Below are 15,716 nucleotides of genomic sequence, written 5' to 3'. Positions count from 1 at the left end.
GAAGAAAAAGTGCAGAATATCACCAGACTTTCTCTTTGAATCCCCTCATGTCTTTTAATCGATCTATAAAAAACATCAGCCGATCAAAGGCGAGTAAGGCTGGGATGTATTTTCAGTCCATTTTACAGATTATCTTTTTGGGAAATCTTGGCATAAAGGATTCTCTCAGAATAAGACACTTATTGGCTGCTCTCACTCTGTCACAAGATGTTCTGGATTGAAGTGGTTCTGTTTAGGTTGTCTCTGTCGCTGTTTACTTTTGCGTCCTCACATTTCAGCTTGGGTTATCGTGCGGGCGTAGGTGGCATGAAAGGGAACGTTGCGCAATCCTCAAGCAGATGACTCTGGGGGCAGAATTTTACAAGAGAATGGGACGTTTTTCCCCCGGTTTCTCAGAAAATAACAAACGAGAGTTGAGAGAGGAAACAGAAACACAAGAAACTAATAACAGGAAAGAGGCAGACGGCGCAGTAAAGCATCTGTCGCCTTGTCTGCTACGTCAACCCAACTCTCACGATTCTTTCATGTTTGTCCTCCTACTTGTTTTCCTTTTCTCTTCTGTTTACTTCTTTCCTTCTCTCCTTGTCGCCTTCTTTCTCGTTATTCTCCACACTCACACCTGTCTCAAGTTCAATGCTTTAAGCTGGTCTCAGTGTGCATGTGTTTACCTAGCTGTCTGGCCTATGGAGGTCCTTGTCCGAGCGTCTAGACACAGCTGAATCTGACTGACTTCATGCCTCATAAACCCCAACACCTCTCTCCTCTTCTTTCCCCTTTTACCTCCTCACCCCCAACCAGCCTCGTTCTCTCTCAGCTCCTCTTGTCCCGAAAATGCCCTTTCCCTCGAATCAAACAGTTCACATAGATTCTGGTCATGTTGACTGTTTGTGTGTTTAAATAGTAACAAAACCCCACAAATATTCCATGTTTCCTGAGATGGGGTCTGTTTTCAATCTTGAGTTTTCGTAGATGTTTAGTGCCGCATGGATAATGATGAGCTGTGTTGTTCCAGAGCTGCAGCGGCAAAGCTCCAAATTGTGCCATAGGCTATAATTGTGTTAACAATCACGTAAATCAACATCATGATTGGGTTTAAATTTAATTCAGATCAATTCAAACCAATTACTGATATAAATCATTTGAGTTGCAAAATAATATGTTCACTTTGTAGGGGTTTTGGTGGTTTATTAGGACTTTTTTAAATTTTCCATTTAGTCCAATACCACTAATAATAAGAGGAGTCCTTTAATCATTCCTGTTGTTTTTTTTTGTTTGACTTAGCATGAAGGGCAGATACTTTTAGCTGCTGAGGCTCAACATCAGAGCATTTTAATCAGATGTGCCCTGAAGAAACCTCTGAGACTGATTTTTAAACACACAATAAACCTTTTCCCTGCCTGTTGTTCCTCCACCTCATACGCCCGTATCTTCAGAGGAAACAAAGTCTTGACATGACCTCATATCCTAATGCAAAACATGAACCCGTTATCCAGAAGCCTGTTTATCATAACAGCTTCACCACAAACTCCAATGGCAGCTGCTCTAATGAGCTTGTTCTGCACCATATTTAGCTGCTTAATTACAGTCATCATTTAAAGCACCACATCGCATGTTCTGTAGTTTTTGTTGCACACCACTGTTCGGAGGAATTGATTGCTGCACAAAGCAGAGATCACTATCACTCACTCATGCTGTGCTTCATTTGAGATGTATAGAGTTTATTTTCTAATGCGCCATTTCCTATTTTTCTGTTGCAGGTGCTCCTGTAAGTACAATCTCATCTCATCCAGGTAGTATCAAAATCAAATGATGCTATTGTATTTAACTTTTAAACATGCAAACACACATACACGTTTTGTTTTTTTTAACTACGTTTTACAACCTTTTGTCATATCCAACACTATTAAACATTCCCACAGACACACAAGCTGACACAGACTCACTGACACATGTGTGCATCCACAGAGCACGACAATAAATGGACCACCTAGGGAACTGTGTGTGTGTGTGTGTGTGTGTGTGTGTGTGTGTGTGTGTGTGTGTGGTGTGTGTGTGTGTGTGTGTTATTAGCAGCGACTCACACAGCAGATTAAATCCTGAAAAATGACACAACTGGAAACTACTGCTTTTATCATGTTTGGATAATTTTTCACTTTTTATTATACATGTTTTTGATGTCAATACTTCGTTGACATGTGGAACAGATCAGACATGCAGAGGCTCTGAAACATGACTTTTTTTTACAGAAACGTGAACAGAACAGCGTGTCCGGTTGACATTTTGGAAATGCAGGGAATGGTTTTAATGGACAAAACTGTCAATCCAGCTGGTTCTCACTAAGTGTGCATGAAACGATGTATAATTTCTTTTCCTGAGCACACCCCAAGTTCAGCCTCTAGCCTATAAAGTTAAAGGGAAGGTGTGGTAATGAGTCACCTGCTACTGCACAGTGCAACAATCTGTCAGTGCAACCTGTCTGAGTCAAGCTGTGAGGAAAAAAAAAACCTAGAATCAAACAATTTAAACAAAATTTTACATCATTTTTATAATGAACGATGCTTGGCGTGTAGAGCAAAAATCAGAAGATGGATCATTTTTTACTCCAACTCAGCATCTAAGATTGAGAATTCCAACTTGTATCACCTTAAATATGTGTTAAGTTCATTAAAAAACAAAAGGTAAACACCGAACAATAATCCTGAGTATATTTTAAATAAAAGGTTGCCAGGTCATGTGACCAGTTCATTTATTTTCAGCTGCACTGTTGGTTTCTGTTCTAACATATCTCAATGCTTCATGCTTCAATCTCTAACCTCACCAGGGCAAGGCTGGACGGGATGGATACCCGGTAAATTTGATTTGTTATTTATCCTGTCACTCTTCAATTCACCCAATCACATCTTTTCTTCTTTTTTTCTTTTTTTTTTTTACTCTAGAGTTTTTTCCCTCTGCTCTTTTAAGCACTTTGACCTGTTTTAGCCCTTTCTCTGCGCCTTGAAAAGGCATTTAGTCTTGTCGCGCTCTGTTTCTTCACCTCCTTTTAACACTTTCTTTCCACGAATGATATCTCCTCCTGCCCCATGAATGAAAAGAGACTCAAACACAAAGACATATGTATCAAACACATGCAGACAAAGACTGCCCAGGGTGGAAAGATTACATGAAAGTCTTCATTATTTTACTTCAGGCAGAGAAAAAGCTAAAACATATGACGCCTGATGTGAAAATGTGTAAATTTGAAGAGAAATAAACAAGTAGATATCATCGGTAAACAAAAACCACAAGAGTACAAACCACACAAATGAAATATAAAGCATACATCCATAGGGCAGAACTCATGGTTTACAAATGTTTAAATAATACAACTGTGGACATCAAAAACTACTGAATGCAAAGCAGATCATTGATTTCCAGCAGATAACCGACAACGCATCGAACCACAGAGACGAGGTCAGGTTCTTTGTGTTGTCAGGAGAAGCAGCGGCCTCTTGTGGCTGGTCAGACTGATTTTTCCTGCTCGACAGCTCATGCTCAGCTCTGTAGCCGGTTTAGCCAGCGTCAAATGCACAACAGCACTACACACACTCAGCATTCAAAGCTCAGGTTATCTGTTGCATGAAACCTTTGTATGTGTGTATGTGAGAGTGTGTGTGTGTGTGTGTGTGCTTTGTGGGACACTTTTTCCTGATGTGACCCTTCTGTCAGGTAGCATTAGCAGAAGCCTCCCGGTGTTGTGTTCCACAGCGTCTCGTCTGTTGTGTTCGTCGTGTACGTTGTCTCACTGGGAATGTTGGGAAGTTCATTACCCATGGGGCTCAGTCTCAGTCTGCCTGGCACTGCGCAGCCCTCCTGACGGGAAATGCCTGCTGCTAATTACACACAGGTGGAGGGAAAGCGAGGAGAAGTGTGTGCATTTGTGTTTGTTTGCCTGTGACTCTATCCATCTTTGTCACTGTCTGCGTTAGAGATCCAAAAGTATTGGTCAATTCATGTGTTTTTCTTTCAAACACTTTCTTAATTAAAGTATGTAGTGTTTTGTATTAAAGCTGCATAATCTGTTGTGAGGCACACATGAAGGTATGATGACTAATGAGGCTGCGTGTATGGAGTTACAGTGAAACAAATGTAGTTTAATCATACCGGCAGTTACCATGGACAGCACATTATTCCATTTAGCAGCAACAGGGATGATCAAGTTTCAAACACGGGGCTTTTAAAAAGCCGTTCTTCCTGTTGGGTCGCTCTGTTTGTGTATCTCTGTCCATATGTGCAGATGTGTGTGAACTCCATCCAACCACCCGTAGTTTATGTAAATCTCTGAAACAAAGGCCAGAGCTGTGGAAGTGGTCAGAGGTCTTTCTTTGTGAGTGTGTGTGTGTGTGTGTGTGTGTGTGTGTGTGTGTGTGTGTGTGTGTGTGTGTGTGTGTGTGTGTGTGTGTGTGTGTAAATGTATGATGTGTGTTTCTCTCACATGGTCTGCTCATGAGGAGAGGGCATCAGCACAAATGAGTCGAGTCAGTTTTCTGAGAGCGCCGCGATGCAAACTGTGCCGTGCCAGTGACTCGTGCCAACAAATTCTCTTTCTTTATTTTTCCATCGTTAAAACAAACAGAGAGATCGCTTTCCAAAAATCTTTTTTCTTGCCCTCTCTCACCCTTATTATGTCTCTGTCAGATTCAGGCCTTTAACACTCTGCAGGCAGCGCTCTTGTGAGCTGTGACACATTAACACATCATTCAACAAGAGTGCTGTACTGGGTTTTGACGATTCCCATTCAACTGATCTTTGGACTTTCACTCAGCACATTTCAGCGGTTTGTGCTGTACGCTTTACTGTATCCCATTCATCTAATCAGAATCCAAATCAGGATCAGTTCTTTTTTTTATATATATATATATATTTATTTTTGGGCTTTTTGTGCCTTTATTTGAGAGGTAGGACAGTGGATAGAGTCGTAAATCAGGGAGAGAGAGAGAGGGGAATGACATGCGGGAAGGGAGCCACAGGTCGGATTTGAACCTCGGCCGCCCCGCTTGGAAGACTACAGCTTCCATTAACCACTGCGCCACCAGCGCCCCAGGATCAGTTCTTGACGAGCGAGTTTACACAGACAAGTAATTGGAAACAAATTAAACAGCAGTAATCCTCCTAAATAACAAAGACAGAATAAATGATACGTAATATTTATACAAACCTATATGATATCAAATGTTTGCAATATATATTTACTTTGTAGTTTGATTGGGTGAAATACTAAGATGAATGATACAAAATATGATCAACCAATAGGTGATGCTGTATTTTTAAAATGTAAATCTAATAATGATATTATGACGTTATATAATAGATTATTTTAATATACAAATGATCACTCTAGGCAGCACTTCATTAAGGACTGAGAGTCATATTGTGCACATTTGTCTGAAAGTACTTTAACCACTGAACCTGTCATAATGTGAAGGTAGTACTTTTATACTTTATCTTTCAAAGTTTACTTGTACTTACAAAAAGTTTGTATTTCTGCACTGTGGTAATGCTACTTAATATAAATGCTCACGTCTTCCTCTGTTGAGTTGTCACATAAGCTATGTGGACATATGAGTGTGTTTTGTTTTCAGTGTGTGATGGTGCATGAGCTGCACTTCATTCAGGTCCTGTACACGTCTCACATTTGTTAATGCATTCAGCCGTCCACTTGCATTGAGGCATTAGTTGTATGAAAAACAGTGTTAATGACATGCGGTTTGTGTGCATCTCAAGCAGAACACTTTGATGAGTGTGTGTGTGTGTGTTTGTGCGTGCTGATGTATGTTTTCTCTCCTTGTGTAACCCCTGTCACTTCTTCTTCCTCTCATAAATCACAGGCGAGGGGTTTGAGTTTCAGAAAACGAGCCTTCCCGCTGTCAAACAATCAAAGTCAGACGCACTGGCAGAAAAGTGCAGAGGGCTAAACACACACCCCCTGAAGTTAATTCTCATTCATATGTGCAGCCACCACAGTGCCGAACTACCAGCATGTTTACACTGAAGTGCCAGTCTGTGACAGTCAGTGAACCTTAGTCAGCAGAAAAAAAGGCCTGCATTGTTCAGACTTCCAGTTTGCCGCGCGCAGATTAAAGCCAGACAGTCACCCAAGAACATGCCAGTGATTTTCTGTCCCAAACACACAGCACTCTGGTTCGCTGGTATGCTTTATTCTGCACTTTGGGTCTGGACGCGGCCGCTTATTTTTCCACAAAAGAAGCAAATGTCATGTTTCGCAATTTATGTTTATGTAGGCCTGACGTAGAGTGGAGTTTTGTCCCTGTGGCAACATGAAAGAAAGTAAAGAGGAGGGAAACATATATAAAACAGGGATGTTCTCACTGAGAGGAAAACATAATGATACAAAATGATGTGAAGAAGAAAAGTAGGACCAGGAGAGAGGAAAAGGTACGTCTTCCTTTATTCTGGTGTCTCATAATTAAGCTCATTGAGTCTAATGTGTGCAACACAGTACCCTGCCATGTGTGTTTCGAGGGGAGGCGTCTGCTCTGCTGTGCAGACACCAAGTTTTTTGAAAGCATCCTCAGCAATTACACCCTACGGGATAATTAGCAGTCTGCACCATAGGAAACACCATAAAGACAGTAAAGACACCCCTCGCCCTTTTTCATTGGGATAAAGAAAAACACCCATGCAATATACATGTATTAGCATGCACACACACATACACAAACACAGACAATGGTATATGCCCTCCTGCTGGCCAAGCCATTTTACAGACATGTGTTTAAAAGCCATCTAATTGGTGGGAATGCTGAGTCCAAACTTCTGCTGAGGAGATGCTACGGGACAAGATGGCAATGTGGACTAGAAATACACACTTAGAACCACAGATAAACAAAAAGACATTATTTTCTCATCCCCCCACATTCACTTGAGGTTTTGGTGGTAATCTCAGGCCTATTTTTTTCTGTTTTTCTCAACAGTAATCTCCCTTTTTCTTATTCTTCTTTGGTCCTTTATCTATCCTTTTTTCCCCCTGTGGTCTGATCCATTTGTGGTACAGATGAAGGTTTTAGTAGTGGATTTTTTTTTTTCTTACAGCCTGTTCTATTTTATATGAATTCCAGCTCTTTTTATGCCCTGCAGACTTGTGTGCTTTGTAGGTCTGTACTGCACTGAAGGTACAGTTTAACATTGCAGCTACACAGAAAGAAAAGCAGAACGTATATTAAGGGCCACACATCAAGATTCAATTTGACCTGGTTCCTATGTTCTGTACTCTTGTTCTCATTACTATAAACCCTTCTCCATGACCTCTGTTACTGATTTAAGTAAGGCCCGTAGATTTCAAAGTGTTTTAACTTAGCAACAGGCCAGAGATACTTGCTTTAAACTATCCGCGTCCCTTGCCGCACTTGCCCTGTGCATGTTTAGTGGCTGTGCGCATCCTCAAAAATGAACGCTACAGGGTTGCAATATACAGAAATCGATTAACGGTAGAGACAGTGTAGAGAAAGAAGGGATTGGACAGGGTCAACACAGCATCTCAGACAATAATGGTTAAGATTTTTGAAGCGCTGCCCCCTCTGCTTCGGTGGCGGTGTATGAATGGATTAGTGTTGTATTTACTCTCTGATGTACGTCGCTTTGGATAAAAGCGTCTGCTAAGTGAATTGTAGAATTGTAACATTTATTGTATTGTATTTTTTATTGTAGTAAGGTCAAAGAGGTTGCAGTTTCTTTTTCATACAAACTGTCAGCTGTCACATATTAGATACAAGGTTTTATTGTTAAGAGGGAAGAAAGACACATACAGCTACAATACCTGCAGTTCACAGGCCACTGTGAGGCTTGTTAGCAGCCATAAATCAGTCTATTTTTTGCACCGGTTCAGACTTTGCAGCAGCCAGTGACCTCATGGTGTACCTCTTCTGCTCATCCTGACAAGTCTTGAAGGAGCCAGGCCCTGATAAACACTGCCAGATGCTGAGATATCATACACACACAGACACTTGCAAATCCAGTGACTGGAGGAAAACTCACTTGGACAATTGTAGGCTTATTCAAGTATCATGGAGGACATGAAACATGCAGCGTGCTGCTTTTAATAGAGTGATGAAACCAGTGAAGGAAGTTGAGCCTTACATCCTTACACTTAATCTCAACTTTAGACAGTCCTGGTGAAATTATTGCTGTGCGATTGGTCCCAGTCATTTGTTCCACCCCTGTTTCAGCCACCCACTAGCTGATTTCACAAGGGGCCCTTAATCAAAAAGACATCAAGAGATCCTCCAAGGCTTTTGCTGTACATTTTATAAATCTCTTTTATAAGGACTAACCACTAATGTTTCAAAGAGAGTTTAAAGCTGTAACTTAACATAACAAGACTTAAAAAGGGCATCAAACGATTAATGAGAGCAGCTCCAAAGTATCGTCCCATTGCCTTAGCCCTGCTGTCCATCCATCAAAGTAGGCAGCGATGACACTGTGGTTGGTTTTCACAACAGGACCTAAGGTCGGATAGCACCCATGGGTCTGCTTAAGCTTTAAGATGAAGGAAAAAGAAGGACTTATATAAGCCACCCAAGGCTGGAAATGACGATTGTTGACGATGGTTTCCACTCTGCACAGCCACCAGGACTGTGAAGAGTTGTGCAACCCACCACTCCCGGGACCCTGTGAAAACTGTTAGCTTAAAATCAAGTATGGTTGTTAAGGAGGAAGTCAACATTAGCCTTTACCACATACATCACATTTAAGTGTTTTAGGAAAGTTGGATCCAAGAGTTCCTCTTTGTTTAAGTAGGGATCTAAAGGTTTATGCCTTTGAACTGAGTGTTGCTTTGCAGAGGAGGTTCAACGACTGCTCGACTGTTTTTATTGAGGTAAACAAAGTGGACAACTTCAACTGCTGTTTCGGCACGGGATGAGGTTGTATAGGGACTCTACTTAACTGCCTGTTGGATTATCTCATCACTGCAAACACACAGAGACATGGGCTTGTGAGGAAGTTTGATCCAGCTGGATCAAATCCACTCACAGTCAATTCCCCTGGACACCGCACTCTAAATCTACGAATAATTATAAACCACGACCACCTGGAAACATCTTAATATGGCAGTCTATGTGTGCACACACAAATGCACTCACACACTTAAATTGGGCAGGATATACATAGAACATTTGTATAGAAACTAAACAACAAAATGTCTTCCTTTTCCTTCTTTCATCCTATAATTTCCAATAATTGCAGCTGTTTCTCTCTGTCGTTTACAAGCACGCTTTTCCTGTCCTCACTTGATAGGCCTATGTTTGTATTGACAAATCCTCTTAACTCTTTTTTCTCTATAACTAAGATCATTCACATCGTTTCCTGAAAGATAAGGAGACAAACTCTCTATTAAAATAAACAACTAAATAACGGACAGTTTTATGGTATGTTGCTGGGGAAAGATAGTGAGCTATTGTTAGTGAATTAAAACAAAAACGTTTCATAAAAGAATATCAATTGATAGTTTTTATGATAATTTAAGAAGAAATAGTGGAAGTAAACGTTGACTATTATTTCTGAGAGTTAAGAATGAGAAATGTGAAACCTTTCTTGTCTGCACCCTTAATATAAAGTTAGAGAGAGGACAATGTTAGCTTTGCTAGCATAAAGACTGCAAACTGAAGAAAACAACTATCCCAGCTCTGATTATCGACACTTCTGACACGAACTTGTTAACAGATCGAGTCTAGTTTGTTGCGTCTAGGTTCAAAATATGTTTTCAGTGTTAAAAAACACAAGTGGTACCAGACTTTTTCTTTGCTATAGTCAAAGTGGTAAGCTAGGCTAACCGCACCCTCCTGCTCTTCACACAGACAAGGATGGTGTTTATTTCTTCATCTAGACAAGAAAAGAAATAGTGGCCTTTTCATGTTTTTAAAGTCAAACTGTGTTTGTAAATGATCTGAGTGAACATGACTCTTATGACTTTGTGCTTTTGTCTCTTAAAATGAATCTTTCTGTGCCTTTTAACAGGGTCCTCTTGGTTTGGATGGGAAACCAGTAAGTGTCAGCATCATTTAATGAGTATATATGTATATGTATAAAAATACTTTAAAAGAGTAACAGATGTTTAATTTGTGTTTTTTTTCTCCTCTTAGGGTTTTCCAGGTCCCAAGGGAAGCCAGGTACACCATGACACACCTGTTGTCTTGTTTTCTGTTTTCTTGCGTCACGTATTAGTAACACTGACGCAATTCATACTTACATTCTCTAACTGTGAATCCAGGTGGGTATTTGGCCTGTTCAACTGGTGCCGCTGTAATTCATCAATCATTTTTACTGTTCCCAAGGGAACGCTGCCAGTGAGTAAAAACCCTACGGTAGCCATATTGTTTCCTGATCCACCTCTTCAGTCATCCCAGGGCTCAGAGCCACGAGGGAGTCATGGTTCAACTGAACCGAGTGCTGAAATCCCCTTTGCACTTCACCTCTGAGTCCTATCCATCACCTTCCCCTGAAACCTTGCACACACCCAGGTGTAGTGGAAACAGGCCAAGCAGAACGAATGGGTAACACACTATCAGGAAAAGTGTAAGAATGAGAAATAGAGAAAGAGAGAGAAGCCGTTTTCACATACGCACTCCGGATAATATCTAGATAATTACAGGAGGACCGCTCCGGAGATTCTCCCGCCCTAGCCGTTCACATATGCTCCTCACAGCGGGGGACTATCCCTGTCAGAGGGGAGGGGGGGGATCAGGGGATTTCCTGAGGTAAGACGTGACGTAAATAAACAACACGGAAGTAGCGGCCGAGTCCGCTACACGACGCTATAATGAGAATATTTGCTTTATATCAATGCTATGTGTAATCCAATGGAATGGCAATATCAACAAACGAGTGGAGAACAACATACTCCGAAGTATATGCTGCCGCGTTCAGACATCAGCTCACCCGGCGTTTCTGCTGAAAAAATACTAGGGGTCTGGCCGGAGAATCTCCGCGGCTGTTTGCGTTCACATATAGCCTAAAGACCCTCCGGGTAGCATAATCACCAGAGTTTTTCAGGAGATTTCCGTATGGGTGAAAAGGGTTAGAGAGAATATGACGTCTACTGAGGCTCTTAAAAAGTCATTATAGCTCCCTCTGACTCCCACCTCCTCAGCCTTTCTCTCTGGTCTCTTTGCCAACGAGAGAAACGAGTCATCTGCTGAAATGTAAACCCCTCACAGAATAATACAAGCTGTTTTAATGGCTCCTCTCCAAACACTATTAAGGTGTTGTTTCCTGCAAAAAGAGACCCCAAGCTGGGTCTGTCTTTTAAGAGGACTCTCCCCATCACTGAGGGTCTGCTGTAAAACCCTTAGCAGGTGTGAAACAGACCTGTGACCAGTGTCTCCTGTCAGTGCTCAGGGGAGATACAAGACGGAGGACTAGCATATACAGGAGTAACTCAGCATTTAAAGGATCATGGACAAGGGGAAAGTCAAGAAAAGTTCAAAAGTTTTCAGAACTATGATTAAAAAAAAAACAATTACTCTGACCCAAACAACATCATTTACACAAGATGCAGTGTAGCCTTTGTTGCGTTCCTCTGCCGAGCTTAAAGATGGAACAGTTTTTTGCCCTACTATTCCGCTTGTGTATCTCTCACACTGATGCGAGGCGTAAAAGTGGTGTAACAGTCAGGTCTTGAACATGCCGTGTAATAGGGATTCATGGTTGAGTTTAGATGAAAGCCTGTGATAAACTACACTTAAAGGACTGTGATCTATTTTTTAAGCTGCTGTTAAAAAAAAATAAGTCTATGAAGAAATGTAAAACTCAAATGTTTTTTTTATTGTTGGACTTTAATTCATTTATTAAGAGATAGGACAGTCCAGTGGATAGAGTCAGAAATTGTTATAGAGAGAGTGCGGGAAAGGAGCTACAGGTCGGATTTGAACCCGGGCAGGGAACATTGAGATTAATTAGACTAAACTAAAGGTGATCAAAGTGTCAAGTATAAGCTATCAAGAAGTCCCCAGTGATAATTGCACACCTATTGCATTATTCATTTTAACTTGTTTTCCATGACTTAAAAAAAAATAGAACAGTTGATAAGCTGTTGCCTGTCACCATGTGCCCATTTACAAACTGTTCACCCTCTGCACCAGACCTTTCCTTCTTCAGCTACAAACTCCTGAACACAATTAGATCTCCAGTCCAGACAAAATGTCGGCCAGACAAAGAAGACATAAGGAAAGGGGGAACAAATTAGAGAGGGAGGCACCGAGGAAGATCTCGTGGCAGATTTAGAGACGGGGGAACTGAATAAAAGCAGAGAGGAGGAACGGGGGGCGTAAGTGAAAGAACAGACAGTTCAGAGAACAGAGACATGTGAAAGCTTAAGGTAAAGGTTGAAAGAGGCTCACCGTAGTCATTTTTAGAGGCTTAGTTGGTGGTAGGTGTCCTTGTTGTCTTTCTACAGAGTCTGAGGTTTGAGGTCCTTGTGCCAATGAGAAAGGATGAAAGAAAGATGGAAGAGGGCACATTGCAGCCCGACTGTCAGGGATTAGCTCATCTCTGGGCCTGGTGTTCATAAGACACTTGTAAACAGTCCAACACACAGCACGACTGTGTCTTCCATACTATTCATGAGTGCATAAGTCTGTATTGTAAGTTTCGATCATTCCACATCTAAAGCATCTTCAGAGTTCCCCTCTGAGAGAGAGACTGGTTCAGGAACAAAGGAACATGTCGGCCGTTCTCTTTTATCTCTCAGCAAAACATGTTTTATCTCACAAAGAGAACTCTTAAAAGGGATTCTTGCTGCATATTTTGAAATATGCTCAGACAGATGGGACTTGTGATTGAGCAGTCTCAATGGCATGGTTGCATTAAGTGGTATTACCGCCTTGCCTTAACATTTGATGAATGCTCCCCACTAGATGCCAGTTGAAGAGATGTATTGCTCTGTGATGTGTGTTTCTCGTATGATTGTTGATTTATGATTTAACCGACTGTCTCCGATTATCTCTTCCCTCCCGCAGGGACCAGCCGGACCCAAAGGAGATAAGGTATGCCTCAAAACTCTACTAGATAAGTCAATGTTCAGTCACCTACAAACACACATTCACAGGTGTTCTCTCCATCTTTCAAACCAGTCATACATTACATGTAGTAATGCAGGAGCTCATATGTCTTTGCACATTCTCTCATCAAATCACTAAACAGGTCTACAGGCCTCGATGATAGCCAGATGTTTTCTAGTTCTGTGAACCTCTGCCCTGGCGAAGATGTTAGCGACAGTTAGACTGCAAAGGCTGGCAGAGGAGGCTTGCGCATGTGGTCATTCATGTATACACCGATGTTTAAGTTGTGAGTGTACGATTCTGCATTGAAGCATCACTTATGCGACACTGCAAGTAAACAGCATGTGTCAGCGCAGGATTCAGCCCGATGAGCGGCAATTGCAAACGACAGATGATGTTGAGGTTTGGAAAGTTGGCTCATTTCACGTAATCATGCTCCAAATCTACATCACAGATCCAACAATCTGCAACATGTGCACTCCCACTTTAATTCATTATTTCTTGTCCCTGTTAAATGATTCCAATTTTGGCCTATCAAATGGTTTGTGCAGTAAAAGTTGACATCCTGAGCTGCCTTTGTAGCAGATGACCTTTGACTGGCTTCCTTCTTGTACACAAACATTCGTTTTGAATCCTGTTAGTCAAAGCTGCTCTACAGTAGCTCTGTTGAAATGCCTTATCCTGCATATACAGATGTAATAAGTGCTGACAATTTTTCTTTTTTTCACGTTTTTTCACAGGGTGACCAAGGAGATGTTGGGCCAAGGGTAAGTCATATTATTCGTCCTTTTCTGAGAAGGTGGAACGAGATGATTTTGACTGTTTTTGCATGAAGCTTTCTTTCAGGCGACCTGGATGAAAAGGGCTTTCCTTTAATTGTGTTTTGTTTCCGAGCAATTTTAAGAAGTGCCTCACATGTGCTTTGTCCTCTGTCTTCTATTTTGTCAATTTGTCTGTGCAAGGATCCTGTTTCCTTTTCCACATCCCCTTCAGAACAAGATTCATTGCATTTTTCATCTCCACTCAGACATTTTTCAGTTAATATAAAGACAAAATTAAGACAGTTTTTCACCGTTTTCACCAGATTTAGAGACGTGGTGTCACTCTCTTGTTTGTACACTTGACATGAGCACAGTTAGCTAATCTAGCTCTGTCTAAAGGAGGCAAAATCAGCACTTTCATATGCACAGATAAAATTACATTTCAACAAGCAGACTTTAAATGTACCAGAGTTGAAAACTGTTGAAGGTCTGCAGGAAGATTCTGCACTTATACGGGGAACATAATGCTGAGACCAGACGGTGTAACAGATCATCACAAATTAAAAGTCAAAGTGCAGGGAGAGAGGAATTTTCTGTTGGAAATGTTAATACATCTGAAAATCTTTTAATTTCCTTGTTATAATACTTGGGGAACAACAACGTGTATGTGCAAACAGAGAGACAATTTTACAATTTGTCATGTTTCCTTCTACCCACATAACCGTTGACACCAAAGCCAGTCTTTTAATATCTCAAAAGAAAAAGCGTGTTTACTCTGTACGCCGTCCACAGCAACTGCACCGACAACATCATTTGGCTCCTATGATGAGGTTTAAGTTGCCCACATCTCTAAAGCCAGAGATGAGAAATGATGATAGAAAAAAATGATGGAAAAACTTCAACCTTACCATCAAAACCCAGCGTTCAGGGCAGTGAGCCAAAGCTGCCATCTATTCAACCAAACTGTGTTCTTTTAGTATTACACCACAACCTCGTTTTCACATCTGGTCCATGTTGTCAGTGTTTTCTTTTCATGTGATATCATCCCAACCCAACATGAGATCTGTGTAATTATCTCTCGTTTTATTCTCTGTGGTTTTCAATTCGGCCCCTGTGCTTCACATGGTAAATAGCTTGGTTTCTTTGAAGAAGTCATGTACCCTTTAAATCCTGAATGTTTTCTTAGTTTTGTTGTGTTTGGAATATATTATCAGGTCAAGGTCATAATGCTTCACATGCAAATCGAATATACAGGGAGAAAATTATTGTTTTCAATCCAAGCCCTGTTATTTTAATGCTTTTATTACATAATTGTAGCAATTACATCAGCAAAAAATGAGAACTGAGTAACTGTTCAAATTAAATTTTAAGCAAACTCGTAAAAATAATTTGCAGCTTGTCATGTTAAGGTGATTTTTTGTTGTTTTTTGTTGTTGTCCTATAATTAAAAGCTCTGAGGTTCTTGGGCTGCTCTAATAAATAATGCATTTTGGTTGGCTAATCATCAAACTAAGATATTGTCATTACACTAAACATGATAAACCCTTCTCATCTGTAAACCAAATGTTCTTAATGTAATATGGACTCATTTATTAGCATAAGGCACTTCAGTTACATTTTGATGCCTTGCTTTCAGGCCTTGACAGATTACTTGAGAAGAAAAAAAAGTCCGGCACACTACTAAGTATCACCAATTTATTTGAAAAATCACAACGTTTCAGTCCCTCTGAACCTTTGTCAAGTGCGTTCCAAACAATTCCCCCACCATGATCTTAAGTAAGCTCCTCCGTGTGCTCAAGTGTGGGACATTTAGTCTAATAACAAGTGTCTCTCAATCAACAGAAGTAACATGTGCAGAGTCACTCACCCCAACATTCACATACTGTATATTAGGGAAAAAACA

The 15,716-nt window shown here is 40.9% G+C and overlaps 1 protein-coding gene across 1 annotated transcript in view; it reads left to right on the top strand.

The window, feature by feature from the left end:
* Positions 1-15,716, top strand: part of col23a1a (collagen type XXIII alpha 1 chain a) — a 124,403-nt gene that overhangs the window by 91,119 nt on the left and 17,568 nt on the right. Inside the window, 5 exon segments of the mRNA XM_061047875.1 lie at positions 2,822-2,848; positions 10,012-10,038; positions 10,137-10,163; positions 13,011-13,037; positions 13,793-13,819. Coding sequence (XP_060903858.1) covers positions 2,822-2,848; positions 10,012-10,038; positions 10,137-10,163; positions 13,011-13,037; positions 13,793-13,819 — 135 coding nt within the window.

The sequence above is a fragment of the Labrus mixtus genome, chromosome 10 (assembly GCF_963584025.1).
Source record: "Labrus mixtus chromosome 10, fLabMix1.1, whole genome shotgun sequence".
Classification (NCBI taxonomy): Eukaryota; Metazoa; Chordata; class Actinopteri; order Labriformes; family Labridae; genus Labrus; species Labrus mixtus.
Note: the sequence above shows the minus strand (reverse complement) of the source record. Positions and strands in the feature narration are given on the sequence as shown.